The sequence below is a fragment of the Eschrichtius robustus genome, chromosome 3 (genome assembly GCF_028021215.1).
Source record: "Eschrichtius robustus isolate mEscRob2 chromosome 3, mEscRob2.pri, whole genome shotgun sequence".
In the NCBI taxonomy this organism is placed as follows: Eukaryota; Metazoa; Chordata; class Mammalia; order Artiodactyla; family Eschrichtiidae; genus Eschrichtius; species Eschrichtius robustus.
In genome coordinates, this window is record NC_090826.1 from 158,455,713 (window position 1) to 158,474,104 (window position 18,392).

The window sequence follows — 18,392 nt, forward strand, 5'->3', positions numbered from 1 at the left end:
GATATCACCTCACACCTGTCAGAATGGCTATTAGCAAAAAGATAATAAATAACAAATGTTGGCAAGGTTGTGGAGAAAAGGAAACCATTGTGCACTGTTGGTGTTAACTGATGCAGACACTATGAAAAACATTATGGAAGTTCCTCAAAAAATTAAAAATAGAACTACCATATGATTCAGCAATTCCCCTTGTGGGAATTTATCAAAAGGAAACAAAAACACTAACTCAAAAAGATATTTGCACCCCAGTGTTCATTGCAGCATCATTTACAATAGCCAGGATATGGAAGCAACCTAACTGTCCATCGTTGAATGAATGTAAAAGGAAAATTTGGTATGTATATGTAAATATATACTGGTGTTGGATTATGCAACCCCCTTCCCTCAGAAGTCCCTGAAGATCATGTAACCCTCTCCCCATCTCTAAATGGATCACCAGAACCTGCTCCTATACCAAAGCATTAGTCTTTTCTTCCAACTTGCCACAAAATTCTCTTTCAACAAATTATTGATCTAGAACTTCAAATGACCCCTAGAGTTCTTCAAACAACCACTTGACCATCAAATAAGCACAACATAGAAGCCTGGCATGGGTTTCTCTTTTATTTTTAAATATCTTCAGATAATTTATGAAGTTAAAATTAGACCTAGCTTTATAATAACTACTTATCTCTTCATGAGCAGTTCTAAAATGGTATGATTAAATTAATCATGCAACCACCAAAGTAGATGTCAGCTACATTCTTGATCATATTTAACTAGAATCATCTCCCAGATTGATTCATTTTCTGTGTGCAAAATCTGTTATATCTTCAGAACAATCATCAGTGCTTCTTAAAATCCAGCACAGAATTTTTCACTCCATACCAACCAACCAAAAACTAATTTTTCAGCCTGTCATAAATATGACTAAAAAACATGAATGTTCTTTCCCAGATATAATTGATTTTATCTTTTTATATACCTTCTAATGAAGCTTTACAACCTCCTTAAACTGTTGAACAAGCAAATAAAATCAGTTTTTCATATACATTATAGCTAAAATGATATTTCTTGTATAAATTATAAACAATGAATGTTTCTTACTAGCATATTATACCTGTATATTTTCCCTGCTTCTCAGACTATTACTGAAGTACACTTTCAGTCTTAATTTGCAAAAGAACTACTCTTTTGTATCTACTTGACCATTTTAGAAATGATATTCTTTGCAAATCAGTAGTTCCCTGGTTTCCTGTGATTGTGCCAGTGTTTTCTTAGCACTGGAGTCTTTTGTCTGGTGCTACAGTTTACAAAGTCAGGAATGGCACTGAGCTGAGGCTGAAAGGTAAAACTGTCAAGACCGTGGCTTCCTTTCCCAATAATTATCTCCTTTTTTCACCTAGTAATAATTTGATGCTGGCAGTAGCTGCTTTATCTTTACTTACTTGTTTTATTCCTGTTTAACTTGATAGAATAAGTATTTTAAAAGATCATACACCAAGTGATCAAGGGATGTACACAGACATTTTGTACAGAATTAGAAGTATATTTTCTGGTGGCACGGCCTTATAAAGTTAGCTCAAAATGAGTAAAAATAAAAACTTTGCATCTCCATGTACTATTATTTCTAAACCATTCTAAGATGGTAATCACCAGAAGCAGGAGTAAAAGCCATATCAATTTTTTTTTTAATTGAAGGGATAGTGTCTGTGTAGTTAGTGTATTGCCATCTTTCTCTATTATGTCATTCTGTCACTGTAATCCCAATTTTTATGTTATTTTCTTTTGTTTTTTTCAGCATCTTCTCTAAACAAAATAATCTCATTTTTATTTCAGTGATGTGAAATATCTGCCACACATGAAGGCTCTTACATGATATTTTTTTAAAGTCATTAAATTCCTCACAATTCAGAGTATGCTCTAGGCAATGAAGAAGTGCGCTGGTAGAAACTGTTCTCAAATTGTGGACATTGGTTTGCGTTGCAGAATACACAAAATGTTCATCACAATAAATGAGTCCATGGCTGCAATAAGGGTATTAAAAACATAATGTAGGCATGATAAAAAATTGGAATTACAAATAACACTGTTTTCAAACCTCATGCAAAAATGGAGTTAAGGCAAAATTATAAATTAATGAGATTTAGTTCTATGTGTTTTCAGAAGAGAAATTTCATTATTTCATAATCACTTGCTATAAATTATATGTATAATTATTTATGGACATGTGTACTGCTCATCCATTCTAACAGTCGCTAATCACCTGAATCAAATGTTATAAAATAGGACATTATATATTGAAAAAATTTAAAAGTAAACTAAATAAAATTTAGTTAAATATACATTGACTACCATAAAATCTGTATAAATGGGAAAAACATATTTAAATGTAATTATAATTTTTCAGGTTTGCTTGTTTGTCATGTTAGCCCTGAGAAAACATATTTCTTAAAACCACAAAGAAAATACTTTTATCGATGGGAAAATTATTTATTTACCTGGATCTTCTATGGTTAAGTTCTTTATTAACCATTGAACAATGTCTGACCCTGAAAAAAGAGAAAAAGAAAAACACATATATATATATATGAACATCTATTTATATATGTTAACCTTAAGAACTCAACATTTAGCACTCATAAGAGTAGGAATGTTTCTAATTGTTATAATAACAGATTAAAGATCAGCCACATATGAAGTATTGAAAACAGAGCGTGAATACATTGTTTTTCATCGGTGAGCCAAGGTGCAAACTAGTCAATTATTAAATATGAAATGTTTAAACATTAAGATTTAATATACTAGTAGTGGATAAAGTGATTTATTGATTTATTCATTTAATGAATGTTTATTGAGGGCCCACTATGTTTCAAGCACAATTCTTAGCATGGCATAACCAATACTTTATAAGATGATACCTGTCTCATTTCTGGTTTTCCCCATCCAGTCCCTGTATCTACTCTCAAGCCAACCCAAATTGGTTGTCAGTTTTTGGCAACAAATTTGTGTTGTTATAGTACTGTGTCTTTATAATACTATTTTCTTTGACTGAAAGGTCTTTCCACTATTTTCAAGACACTCAAGATTCATTTACACAACAGAACTTCCCTTGACCATCACCTTTGGCAATGTGTGTGGAGAGCCATAGGCTGGTCAAAAGGAAAGCAGGGCAGCCAACATTTTTACTGGGTTGTGATCCAAGATTGAAAGGATAAGGCCCTGAGCTAGTTCAGTGTACAAGTGAATTAGAACAAAATTAGACTTGTTCTAAGACCTTGTGACTAGGTCTGGGGTTGGCCAGTGGGAACATTAAGAGGACTCAAAGTTTACAGTCCAGGAGCCATTAGGAATGAACGGAATGGTGAAAATATGAGCAGAAATGGGAGATTCAGAAAGAGGAGCTGATTTACCTGAGATGTTTATTTCTGTTTAATTTGGCTTTCAGCATAATTCATTTCTACATAAAACTGCAAAAAATATGTAATGTAAATAGTTACATATACTTAGTAAGCTGTATCAGGGCTGCATGAATGAAATTTTGTGTGAAACGAGATTCCATTTCTACCTCTCTTGGAGATTGGATACAGCTGTAGCCTACCCACCTGAGACCTGGCAAATGAGTGATATTAACAATGGCCAAATAATTCTAGTTGCTTAAAGCAGAATAGTTCAAAATTAATTTCAAAATAAAGTTGATCATCAAACTTGACAATAATGTCCTAAAACTTATGAAAACAGTTACACCCAACATCGATTTCAATATGCATGCATTTTAAAAATATTGACTTCAAGTATTGAATCTAACTTGTATTCTTTTATAACTGTTCCTTTACAACTACCGTTGATTTAAATGCATTTGAGAGGATGGATTCACCTAGATCCTAAAGGAAGCTCTGAGGGAAGGAAGGAGGGGAAACCATTCATAAGAACACAGATGTGGAGCGGAGGAGAAGATGGCGGAAGAGTAAGACACAGAGATCACCTTCCTCCCCACAGATACATCAGAAATACATCTACACGTGGAACTGCTCCTATAGAACACCCAATGAACGCTGGCAGAAGACGTCAGACTTCCCAGAAGGCAAGAAACCCCCCACGTACCTGGGTAGGGCAAAAGAAAAAAGAAATAACAGAGACAAAAGAATAGCGACGGGACCTGCACCAGTGGGAGGGAGCTGTGAAGGAGGAAAGGTTTCCACACACTAGGAAGCCCCTTCGCGGGCGGAGACTGCGGGTGGCAGAGGGGGGGAAGCTTCGGAGCCACGGAGGAGAGCGCAGCCACAGGGGTGTGGAGGGCAAAGCGGAGAGACTCCCACACAGAGGATCAGTGCAGACCAGCACTCGCCAGCCCGAGAGGCTTGTCTGCTCACCCGCCGGGGCAGGTGGGGGCTGGGAGCTGAGGCTCGGGCTTTGGTCGGATCGCAGGGAGAGGACTGGGGTTGGCGGCGTGAACACAGCCTGAAGGGGTTAGCGCACCACGTCTAGCCGGGAGGGAGTCCGGGAAAAGGTCTGGAGCTGCCAAACAGGCAAGAGACTTTTTCTTGGCTCTTTGTTTCCTGGTGCGCGAGGAGAGGGGATTCAGAGCGTCGCCTAAATGAGCTCCAGAGACGGGTGCAAGCCACGGCTATCAGCACAGACCCCACAGACGGGCATGAGACGTTAAGGCTGCTCCTGCAGCCACCAAGAAGCCTGTGTGTGAGCACAGGTCACTATCCACACCGCGCCTCCCGGGAGCCTGTGCAGCCCGCCACTGCCAGGGTCCCGTGATCCAGGGACAACTTCCCCGGGAGAACACACGGCGTGCCTCGGGCTGGTGCAACGTCACACGGGCCTCTGCCGCCGCAGGCTCGCCCCGCATCTGTACCCCTCCCTCCCCCCGGCCTGAGTGAGCCAGAGCCCCCGAAGCAGCTGCTCCTTTAACCCCGTCCTGTCTGAGCGAAGAACAGATGCCCTCAGGCGACCTACACGCAGAGGCGGGTCCAAATCCAAAGTTGAACCCCGGAAGCTGTACGAACAAAGAAGAGAAAGGGAAATTTCTCCCAGCAGCCTCAGAAGTAGCGGATTAAATCTCCACAATCAACTTGATGTACCCTAAATCTGTGGAATACCTGAATAGGCAATGAATCATCCCAAATTGAGGAGATGGACTTTGGGAGCAAGGTATATTATTTTTTCCCCTTTTCCTCTTTTTGCGATTGTGTATGTGTATGCTTCTGTGTGAGATTTTGTCTGTATAGCTTTGCTTTCACCATTAGTCCTAGGGTTCTGTCCGTCCGTTTTTTTTTTTACTTAATAAATTTTTTTTCTTAATAATTATTTTTTATTTTAATAACTTTATTTTATTATATCTTTATTTTATTTTATTTTATTTTATCCTCTTTCTTTCGATTTTTTCTCCCTTTTATTCTGAGCCATGTGGATGAAAGGCTCTTGGTGCTCCAGCTAGGCATCAGGGCTGTGCCTCTGAGGTGGGAGAGCCAACTTCAGGACACTGGTCCACAAGAGACCTCCCAGCTCCACGTAACACCAAACGGCGAAAATCTCCCAGAGATCTCCATCTCAACACCAAGACCCAGCTTCACTCAACAACCAGCAAGCTACAGTGCTGGAACCCTATGCCAAACAACTAGCAAGACAGGAACACAGCCCCATCCATTAGCAGAGAGGCTGCCTAAAATCATAATAAGGCCACAGACAACCCAAAACACACCACCAGACGTGGACCTGCCCACCAGAAAGACAAGATCCAGCCTCATCCACCAGAACACAGGCACTAGTCTCCTCAACCAGGAAGCCTACACAACCCACTGAACCAACCTTAGCTACTGGGGATAGATACCAAAAACAATGGGAACTACGAACCTGCAGCCTGCGAAAAGGCGACCCCAAACACAGTAAGATAAGCAAAATAAGAAGACAGAAAAACACACAGCAGATGAAGGAGCAAGGTAAAAACACACCAGACCTACCAAATTAAGAGGAAATAGGCAGTCTACCTGAAAAAGAATTCAGAATAATGATAGTAAAGATGATCCAAAATCTTGGAAATAGAATACACAAAATGCAAGAAACATTTAACAAGGACGTAGAAGAACTAAAGAGGAACCAAGCAAAATGTCGTGTACAACACAATAAATGAAATTTAAAATACTCTAGAAGGGATCTATAGCAGAATAACTGAGGCAGAAAAACGGATAAGTGACCTGGAAGATAAAATAGTAGAAATAACTACTGCAGAGCAGAATAAAGAAAAAAGAATGAAAAGAACTGAGGACAGTCTCAGAGACCTCTGGGACAACATTAAACGCACCAACATTCGAATTACAGGGGTCCCAGAAGAAGAAGAGAAAAAGAAAGGGACTGAGAAAATATTTGAAGAGATTATAGTTGAAAACTTCCCTAATATGGGAAAGGAAATAGTTAATCAAGTGCTGTAAGCACAGAGAGTCCCATACAGGATAAATCCAAGAAGAAACACGCCAAGACACTTATTAATCAAACTATCAAAAATTAAATATAAAGAAAACATATTAAAAGCAGCAAGGGGAAAACAACAAATAACACACAAGGGAATCCCCATAAGGTTAACATCTGATCTTTCAGCAGAAACTCTGCAAGCCAGAAGGGAGGGGCAGGACATATTTAAAGTGATGAAGGAGAAAAACCTACAACGAAGATTACTCTACCCAACAAAGATCTCACTCAGATTTGATGGAGAAATTAAAACCTTTACAGGCAAGCAAAAGCTGAGAGAGTTCAGCACCACCAAACCAGCTTTACAACAAATGCGAAAGGAACTTCTCTAGGCAAGAAACACAAGAGAAGGAAAACACCTTCAATAACAAATGCAAAACATTTAAGAAAATGGGAATAGGAACATACATATCGATAATTACCTTAAATGTAAATGGATTAAATGCTCCCACCAAAAGACACAGACTGGCTGAATGGATACAAAAACAAGACCCGTATATATGCTGTCTACAAGAGACCCACTTCAGACCTAGGGACACATACAGACTGAAAGTGAAGGGATGGAAAAAGATATTTCATGCAACTGGAAATCAAAAGAAAGCTGGAGTAACAAATCTCATATCAGTCAAAATAGACTTTAAAATAAAGACTATTACAAGAGACAAAGAAGGACACTATATAATGATCAAGGGATCGATCCAAGAGGAAGATATAACAATTGTAAATATTTATGCACCCAACATTGGAGCACCTCAATAGATAAGGCAAATACTAACAGCCATAAAAGGGGAAATCGACAGTAACACAATCATAGTAGGGGACTTCAACACCCCACTTTCACCAATGGACAGATCATCCAAAATGAAAATAAAGAAGGAAACACAAGCTTTAAATGATACATTAAACAAGATGGACTTAATTGATATTTATAGGACATTCCACCCAAAAACAACAGAATACACATTTTTCTCAAGTGCTCATGGAACATTCTCCAGGATAGATCATATCCTGGGTCACAAATCAAGCCTTGGTAAATTTAAGAAAATTGAAATCGTATCAAGTATCTTTTCCGACCACAATGCTATGAGACTAGATATCAATTACAGGAAAAGATCTGTAAAAAATACAAACACATGGAGGCTAAACAATACACTACTTAATAACGAAGTGATCACTGAAGAAATCAAAGGGAAAATCAAAAAATACCTAGAAACAAATGACAGTGAAGACAAGACGACCCAAAACCTGTGGGATGCAGCAAAAGCAGTTCTAAGAGGGAAGTTTATAGCAATACAAGCCTACCTCAAGAAACAGGAAACATCTCAAATAAACAACCTAACCTTGCACCTAAAGCAGTTAGCGAGAGAAGAACAAAAAAACCCCAAAGTTAGCAGAAGGAAAGAAATCATAAAGATCAGATCAGAAATAAATGAAAAAGAAATGAAGGAAACAATAGCAAAGATCAATAAAACTAAAAGCTGGTTCTTTGAGAAGATAAACAAAATTGATAAACCATTAGCCAGACTCATCAAGAAAAAAAGCGAGAAGACTCAAATCAATAGAATTAGAAATGAAAAAGAAGAAGTAACAACTGACACTGCAGAAATACAAAGGATCATGAGAGATTACTACAAGCAACTCTATGCGAATAAAATGGACAACCTGGAAGAAATGGACAAATTCTTAGAAATGCACAACCTGCTGAGACTGAACCAGAAAGAAATAGAAAATATGAACAGACCAATCACAAACACTGAAGTAGAAACTGTGATTAAAAATCTTCCAACAAACAAAAGCCCAGGAGCAGACGGCTTCACAGGCGAATTCTTTCAAACGTTTAGAGAAGAGCTAACACCTATCCTTCTCAAACTCTTCCAAAATATTGCAGAGGGAGGAACACTCCCCAACTCATTCTACAAGGCCACCATCACCCTGATACCAAAACCAGACAAAGATGTCACAAAGAAAGAAAACTACAGGCCAAAATCACTGATGAACATAGATGCAAAAATCCTCAACAAAATACTAGCAAAGAGAGTCCAACAGCACATTAAAAGGATCATACACCATGATCAAGTGGGGTTTATCCCAGGAATGCAAGGATTCTTCAATATATGCAAATCAATCAACGTGATACACCATATTAACAAATTGAAGGAGAAAAACCATATGATCATCTCAATAGATGCAGAGAAAGCTTTCGACAAAATTCAACACCCATTTATGATAAAAGCCCTGCAGAAAGTAGGCATAGAGGGAACTTTCCTCAACATAATAAAGGCCATATATGACAAACCCACAGCCAACATTGTCCTCAATGGTGAAAAACTGAAACCATTTCCACTAAGATCAGGAACAAGACAAGGCTGCCCACTCTCACCACTATTATTCAACATAGTTTTGGAAGTTTTAGCCACAGCAATCAGAGAAGAAAAAGAAATAAAAGGAATCCAAATCAGAAAAGAAGTAAAGCTGTCACTGTTTGCAGATGACATGATACTATACATAGAGAATCCTAAAGATGCTACCAGAAAACTACTAGAGCTAATCAATGAATTTGGTAAAGTAGCAAGATACAAAATTAATGCACAGAAATCTCTTGCATTCCTATACACTAATGATGAAAAATCTGAACGTGAAAATAAGAAAACACTCCCATTTACCACTGCAACAAAAAGAATAAAATATCTAGGAATAAACCTACCTAAGGAGACAAAAGACCTGTATGCAGAAAATTATAAGACACTGATGAAAGAAATTAAAGATGATACAAATAGATGGAGAGATATACCATGGTCTTGGATTGGAAGAATCAACATTGTGAAAATGACTCTACTACACAAAGCAATCTACAGATTCAATGCAATCCCTATCAAACTACCACTGGCATTTTTCACAGAACTAGAAAAAAAATTTCACAATTTGTATGGAAACACAAAAGACCTCGAATAGCCAAAGCAATCTTGAGAACGAAAAATGGAGCTGGAGGAATCAGGTTCCCTGACTTCAGACTATACTACAAAGCTACAGTAATCAAGACAGTATGGTACTGGCACAAAAACAGAAACACAGATCAATACAACAGGATAGAAAGCCCAGAGATAAACCCACGAGCATATGGTCACCTTATCTTTGATAAAGGAGGCATGCATATACAGTGGAGAAACGACAGCCTCTTCAATAAGTGGTGCTGGGAAAACTGGACAGGTACATGTAAAAGTATGAATTTAGAACACTCCCTAACACCGTACACCAAAATAAACTCAAAATGGATTAAAGACCTAAATGTAAGGCCAGACACTATCAAACTCTTAGAGGAAAACATAGGCAAAACACTCTATGACATAAATCGCAGCAAGATCCTTTTTGACCCAGCTCCTAGAAAAATGGAAATAAGAACACAAATAAACAAATGGGACCTAATGAAACTTAAAAGCTTTTGCACAGCAAAGGAAAACATAAACAAGACCAAAAGACAACCCTCAGAATGGGAGAAAATATTTGCAAATGAAGCAACTGACAAAGGATTAATCTCCAAGATTTACAAGCAGCTCATGCAGCTCAATAACAAAAAAACAAACAACCCATTCCAAAAATGGGCAGAAGACCTAAATAGACATTTCTCCAAAGAAGATAAACAGATTGCCAACAAACACATGAAAGAATGCTCAACATCATTAATCATGAGAGAAATGCAAATCAAAACCACAATGAGATATCATCTCACACCGGTCAGAATGGCCATCATCAAAAAATCTACAAACAATAAATGCTGGAGAGGGTGTGGAGAAAAGGGAACACTCTTGCACTGTTGGTCGGAATGTAAATTGATACAGCCACTATGGAGAACAGTATGGAGGTTCCTTAAAACTAAAAATAGAACTACCATACGACCCAGCAATCCCACTACTGGGCATATACCCTGAGAAAACCGTAAGTCAAAAAGGGTCATGTACCAAAATGTTCATTGCAGCTCTATTTACAATAGCCAGGACATGGAAGCAACCTAAGTGTCCATTGACAGATGAATGGATAAAGAAGATGTGGCACATATATACAATGGAATATTACTCAGCCATAAAAAGAAACGAAATTGAGTTATTTGTAGTGAGGTGGATGGAGTTAGAGTCTGTCATACAGAGTGAAGTAAGTCAGAAAGAGAAAAACAAATACCGTATGCTATATGGTATATATATGGAATCTAAGAAAAAAGAAAAAAAAAAGGTCATGAAGAACCTAGTGGCAAGATGGGAATAAAGACACAGACCTACTAGAGAATGGACTTGAGGATATGGGGAGGGGGAAGGGGAAGATGTGACAAAGTGAGAGAGTGGCATGGACATATATACACTACCAAATGTAAAATAGATAGCTAGTGGGAAGCAGTCGCATAGCACAGGGAGATCAGCTCTGTGCTTTGTGACCACCTAGAGGGGTGGGATAGGGAGGGTGGGAGGGAGGGAGATGCAAGAAGGAAAAGATATGGGATCATATGTATACGTATAACTGATTCACTTTGTTATAAAGCAGAAACTAACACACCATTGTGAAGCAATTATACTCCAATAAAGATGTTAAAAAAAAAAGCACTTGAAAGATGCTCCACATTGCTAATTATTAGAGAAATGCAAATCAAAACTACAGTGAGGTATCACGTCATATCAGTCAGAATGGCCATCATCAAAAAGTTGACAAACAGTAAATCCTGGACAGGGTGTGGAGAAAAGGGAACCCTCCTACACTGTTGGTGGGAATGTAAATTGGGAGAACCCCTATGGAGAACAGTATGGAGGTTCCTTAAGAAACTAAATATAGAACTACCATATAATCCAGCAATCCCACTCCTGGGCATATATTTGGACAAAACCATAATTCAAAAAGGTACATGCACCCCAATATTCATTGCAGCAGTATTTGCAATAGCCAAAACATGTAAGCAAGCTAAATGTGCATCAACAAAGGAGTGGATAAAGAAGATGTGGTACATATATACAGTGGAATATTACTCAACCATAAAAAAGAACGAAATAATGCCATTTGCAGCAACTTGGATAGACCTAGAGATTGTAATACTGAGGAAAGTAAGTCAGACAGAGAAAGCCAAATATCATATGTTATCCCTTATATATGGAATCTAAAAAAAAATTGGTACAAATGAGCTTATTTACAAAACAGAAATAGAGTCACAGATGTAGCAAACAAATGATTACCATGGGGAAAAACGGGGGAGGGATAAAGTGGGAGATTGGGATTGCCATATACACACTACTATATATGAAATAGATAACTAATATGGACCTATTTGATAGCACAGGGAGATCTACTCAATATTGTGTAATGGCCTATATGGGAAAATAATCTAAAAAAAGAGTGGATATGTGTATATGTATAACTGATTCACTTTACTCTATACCTGAAACTAACACAACATTGTAAATCAACTATATTCCAATAAAAATTAAAAAAAAAAATTCAGTTCCTCCCAGTCACACTAGACACAATTCAAGTGCTTAATACCCTCATTTGGCTAGTGGCTACTGTATTGGAACTGCAGATATAGAACATTTACATCATTGCAGAAAGTCTAATGGACAGCACTTTTCCAGATACTACAGTATTACAAGAACAATTCTCTGAATATGTATGTGTTTTCACAGGTTAATCTTTACTTTTTCAAAATGAAATTAACATGTGAAAGTAAACAGCACAGGACCTAACACAATATAGACATACATCAACAACAAAAATGTGTTAGTATCTCTTCCACTCAAGTTGGAAGGAACATTTCCATGAAGTAAGAGTAAGAAGAAAATCAAGGGAATTAAAAAAAGTGCTCCAAAGTGAAAACAAGAGATGGAAGTTCAAATTAGCTTAGGGCAGAAGAAGAAAATTAGATAATTTTAAAGGTAGATGAGTAAGGATAAAAGCTTTCTAAACAAGATACAAAAGCAAGAAGCTAAAAAAAAATTAATAAATGACTGATATGAAGTTTTAAAATTAAAAAATTCTATACAAAAAAAAGGAAAGGCATATAAACAAAGTTTACAAAAAAAGAACAATTGTGAAGTTTTTGTAATGAATTTGGAAAAGGAAGTATTTCTTCCATGTCTTCTTCTCAGCACTCATCATCTTGATGTTACATTTTATATTTATTAACACTAGATTTTGTGGGTATTTGTTTTCATCCCCCATGAAGACAAGCATGTGATCTGCCTTGTTCATGACTGTATCTTCAGTGCCTCAAGTGGTTTGGGCATATGATAAGAATTCAATAAATGGTTGATGAATGGATGAATATAAATTTAAAACTTTGAGAAAATAACTATTAGATACCAGTAACCCAACAGCAAAGCAGGCAGATATGTGAATAAGACATTCATTAAATATTAAATGGAAATAGTCCATATTAAATAATAAAACAATATATACATAAAATTTATACTCAATACATTGGCAAAATGAAAAAAATGTTTCATAATACACCATTTTGAGGAAAGGAGAGAGAACCAGAACTTTTATACACTAGTTAGAGTTCAGTCCCTTTGCAGGATAATTTTGTAAAATTTATTAAATTATAGCTATCACCTTAATAGCTCAGAAAATCTGCTATTTAAAAAATGTGCCCTATTGCTATACAAGTGCATAAAGATATAAACACACATAAAGATATTCACACACAAATATACTTATTTCAGCATTGTTTGCAATTACCCCCCCCGCCCCAAATAAAGTGTCTCTACAACCTGATATTCTGGTGTTTTGAGCAACTGAGTCCACTTTCCTGAGTGTCAACCTCACTCTTCAAAAAGAACTTTAGTGAGGAGGATAACAGAATCCCATAAAGTGTTTTTGTTTTGACAAGCGATTCTGAGTTTGCATCAAAACATAATTACTACAAAAACAGTACCCAATTCTAATTCACGAAGGCGTTCTCCCTCCTACTCCTGCACCTGTCTCCATCAAAGCATCACAAGAATCCACACACCTGGTCATTAAGCCAAATTCACTTAGCACTCTCTTGGGCACTGAAAGAAGACAACACAAGAGAAGCATGACTTCTACCTAGAGGAACTTACTGCCTAGTCAGGGAAGGTAGTTGCATAAAGAGGAGAAAGTTGGATCCTTCTGACCCTGTGCCTTTACTCCAATACCAAGACTGAAAATCCTGAAGAATCTGCACAACTCATAGACCTCCATTAGGAACTTAGTCTCCTACCTCAGCCTTTCTCAATGGTACTCAATAATTTATTTTCCACCCATTCACGCCACAGTCATGAATACATGCTGTGTAATTATGGGGACACTGGCACACTGGAGAGAAAAGGTAAAAAGAGTACGATGCTCATTCTCAAAGAACTCACTGAATGGCAGCTGAAGCAGGAAACAGATGTGGTAAGTGCTGGGACAGACCTAAGAACAGTCCACTATAGAAGCGAGTACACAGGGCACCTAACATAGAGTGAGAGGGAAGGAGACGGGACATCAGGAACTGGCATTCATAGTTAGCTTCCTCTCCTGCTCTTTACGGTGACTGTTCCAATCTTCCACTACTGGCTCAAATTTCTCAACTGCTATGAGGTTGCTAAAATGAATGTAAAACAGAGAAGCTTAAGTTAACTAAAACTACTTTACTGAGGTACAATTTATATACACCAAAATGCACATATTTCAAGTATAAAATTTGCTAAGTCCTGACAGATGTCTGTACTACTTCAATTAAGATACAGAACATTTTCATCATCATAGTAATTGAAATGCCCTCATGATCACTTTTGGACAAGATAACCCCTTCCCCAGAGAAAACTAGGATTCTCATTTCTATCACGATGTTTTAGTTTTGCCTGTCCCAGAACTTTATAAAACAAAATTTTACAGTATGCACTTACTTATGTCTGGCTTCTTTTGCTCCACATACTGTTTTGATAATCATTCATATTATTGCATGTATCAGTGTTCCTTCTAACTGCTGAGTTCTTTTCATTGTATGAATATACTACAGTTTGTTTATAGACCTTTGGGTTGTTTCTAGTTTATGGTCATTATAAATAAAACTGCTATGAATATTCCTGTCATTTCTTATTATGGACTTATGTTTTCATTTTTTAATGTAAATACCTTCCACCTGCTTTTGACAAACAGAATGTAGTATTTCTGAACCTTAAAAGTTAGAAGGTGGGGATAAAAAAACCCAGTGGTATCAGTGGGTCAATAAATCTCAACCTAATATTCAAATGACCCCCCCTTGCCTGTCACTTCAATTTAAAAATGGAGGTTAACAAAGATTAACTCCATCAACTTACTGCATCCACATGTATAAATTTGTTTGTCTTTATATCTCCTCCCTCCTATTTTCCCCAGTTTCTGAAGAAGAGGGTTCTATTTTCCTGTCCAGAGCAAATCCCTTTTTATCTCATTTTATTCCATCTCTTCAAGGGCTTAACTGTACTTTACCCTCAAGTTTTTTTTAATATTAAAAAAAAAAATGAAGCTTCATAGACAACAGTATGGCACTCAGACTCTAGCAAGTGAGAAAATACTGTACATATAATCCCAAATTAAATATATAACTAGAGTGGCAAATATTGTGACCGAAACTAAAGGGAACAATGAAAGATTAAAACAAACGATCCTGGTTTAGTTTGGAAGCTTGAGAGCCTTCTCTAAACACTTGGATGGAAAAGATTGAACCTATGTATGAGACAGAATTATAGAAAAGGAAGGTCCTAGAAGAGATAGGATAGAATTAAAGTCAAAGTACAGGACAAACTACATGCAGGATATGAATCAAAACCCTTTTTCTGAGATGGAAAGAAAGATGGGACTAGAAATTGAAAGTACTCTCAAAGTATGGAAATTGGTATGTTTATATCTCAAATTTTCCTATGAACCAGGGGCATGGCAATCTTTTGAGTCAATTGTGGTTATTATTTAAGAATTTGAAGGAAGAAGTGAGGAATTGGAAGTGCTGCTATGAGAAGTGGGAGAGGCTGCTGACAAAGGTTTGACAAGAGGCCCTAAGGGTCCAGGTGAGGTTGGGAAGCATGGTGTTCTGGGCAGAGAGGCTTCCACCAGCAGCACTCAGCTGTACAGGTACAAGCTCACAGAGGAAGCAGGAGGTTTTCAAGGTGGGTCTAGCACAAGGATAGGCCCTGGAGGACATTCAATGATCTAGAGGGTTTAGAAAAATTATTGAAAGAATTAGAAAATGTTCGAGAGTCTTAAAGTGACAATAAAGTTTAAAAACCTATCTTTTCTCCTGCCCCACATCAAACACATGGATATGTGGTGCATGTTCAGCCACTGCTATACATGGCTGCAAAGAAAGCAGTGTCTTTCAGGAAAGACCAAGTTTCTATTAAGGTCAGGAATCTAAAATAATCTCTAATAAAGAGACCTATAAGGGAGTTTCTATATATAAGTAAGACTTAGTAACTGAAATAAAACTCTTTAGTTTTTCTCCTCTTGAATGACAGAAATGCCAGAAAGACCAGCAGTTCTCAAATTTTAATGTGCATATGAATCACATTGTTTAAATCTTGTTAAAATACAGATTGTGATTCAGTAAAACTGGATTGGGGCCTGATAGTTTCCATTTCTAACAAGCTCGCAGAAGATGTTGCTGCTTCCGGCCCTGAGGAGTGTAAATCAATTCTGAGTGACTTAGTGTTGGAGAATATAGGAAAAGAAGTTGCCAGACCTCAGAGAAAGAGCAAAAGAAACACATAAGGACCCTTGGGTCTCTATGGTGAAGAAGTCTACACTGATCTGAATTCCAAGACTACTCAATAGCTTTGGAGGTTCTAGTTCCAATAGGAGGTGCCATTCACATATTTCCTCAGTCACTGAGTAGAGAACTGGCAGCATCATTTGGCATTCTGGGGACAGACTGACATCTAACGGTATATCCAGAAATGGGAGTGAATACCTCTGTCACCTTTATCATTGAATAGGGATGTTGGAAGGCATACTGTAAACTGTTGAAAGGAGAGCCAGCAATGAGGTACAAACTGTAAAGCAGAAGGGTTAAGTCAGGTGAAAGTGTAACACTGTAGAGTTAAGTGAATGTTATGGGCTGAGTTGTGTCCCCCAAATTCCTATGTTGAATTCCTAATTCCCAGTATCCTAGAATGTGACTATATTTGGACACAGAGTATTTTAAAATGTAATTAAGGTTAAATAAGGTTAAATTAGATTGGGCCCTAATCCAATATGACGGGTGTACTTATAAGAAGAGAAAATTAGGACATAGATACACAGAGGGAAGACCATATGAAGATATGCAGAAGATGGCTATCTGTAAGCCAAGGAGAGAGGCCTCACCTGAAACCAACCTTGCTGTTACCTTGATCTCAGACGCACATCTCCAGAACAGTGAGACAATAAATTTCTATTGTTTAAACCAGCCAGTCTGTGATACTTTGTTATGGCAGCCCTAGCCAAGTAGCAGATTAAATGAGATGGCATTTGGGTAGTGCCTAGAATAAAAAGATAAGAGACTTGGTATGACTATCTGGGTTTGAGTATCTGAAGGGCACTTTGCTCTAAAGTGATTACCCTGTTGGTGCTGTGAATGAATATCTAATGATGTTAATAGTTCAAAGTCTGGGTGCTTGTTGTAAAGCCAAAGAAATTGGATCCCTCTGTGGGTTAACATTAGCAACAGAATACACATAGATGTAAACACTTAAGGTGAAACATTTGGCAACATGTGCTTTCCTGTTCCTAACCAAACACATCAGGAGAAAGTCCCAAAAGGATTAAGAACCGTGCTCTGTGTTGATCTCTCACTGGCAGGTTCAACACCTGGAAAGGAACAATTGTTGATCATTTGTAATATGCCAAGAATGAAACTGCATTTTTGGATATTTTATTCTGCTCTCCAATCTAGCAGAGAAGGCCAAGAGGAAGAAATTAAATTAAAACTCATAGATCAAAAGCTTAACTTTTCTTCTAGAAATGCATTTACACATTACTTAACATTCATAACTAATTTTGTGATTCTGTGACTTTCAAGTTACCATCTTTCATGGCCAATGTTCCAGTTTCTTGCTGATCCTATCAATGGGTCTCATCTGAGAATATCAGCATCTAGGATGGGCATAATGGGGAGAATATGCTGACTGGCTCCTGTGCAAGAGGTGATGAACTCCATCAGATGTTTGATCCTCTCATCAGAAATGCTGCACACAGACTGTTTTGGTATCTAACAAGAACTATATGTATTTTATTTTAACTAAAACTAAATACATGACTCCAGTGATATAAAAGGAAATTTTATTTTATCTCAAGCAGAGAAAAGCCTGTAAAAGAGGTCTGGGGAAGTATGCTTCCTGGGCATGCTAATCCTTTTGGATTAGTCTAAGAAACATACAAAGATTTTGTTTTTTCATTTATATGTTTTGAATTCTTTTAATGCAACATTCAGCAGAAAGTACTGGTTGACTGCCACAGAAGGACAGAACCTATCAGTCTATAATAATCCAGATAGGTTTGGTGATCCAAAGGCAGAATGATACATGTGCCACTTCCTTCCTAGCACCATGGGAGGGGCCGGCCTCATGGAATGGCTGCAGCAAAGTGGAGTAGACTCAGGAGAGAAACAGTGGAATCTGGCCCTGTTTGCTCAAGAAGGACCTGTGAGAGGTAGAAGAGATCCAAAAATTCCTGAGGCCCTTGAGTGCTGGGCATGGAAGCCAGATGAGAATTAAGAAATATGTTGCCTACTGAGGTTCTCTACAGTGTGGAATGAGGGACCTGTAGATAAGGGTAGCCAGTTATAGACAACAGTGATGATGGTGGTGGTGGGGAAGGGAGTCTCTAACATTGACAAGAACAGACCATGGGCTGCACCAATGCTGGAAAATTGAACACTGGATACAGCCAGGCCAGAGGGCAAGACTCAAAGACATGAGTACGGCAAGACACCTCAGTGAAGG

The 18,392-nt window shown here is 37.8% G+C and overlaps 1 protein-coding gene across 8 annotated transcripts in view; it reads right to left on the reverse strand.

Annotated features, from left to right (window-relative positions):
• The window catches only part of RGS7 (regulator of G protein signaling 7), a 588,042-nt gene that overhangs the window by 183,829 nt on the left and 385,821 nt on the right, over nt 1-18,392 (reverse strand). For 7 of the 8 annotated variants that reach the window (XM_068541654.1, XM_068541659.1, XM_068541651.1 and 4 more), the window contains one exon: nt 2,481-2,531. The exons of the other annotated variant lie outside the window; for it this stretch is intronic. In XM_068541654.1, coding sequence (XP_068397755.1) covers nt 2,481-2,531 — 51 coding nt within the window. The remainder of the gene's footprint in view (nt 1-2,480; nt 2,532-18,392) is intronic. 8 annotated transcript variants of the gene reach the window in all.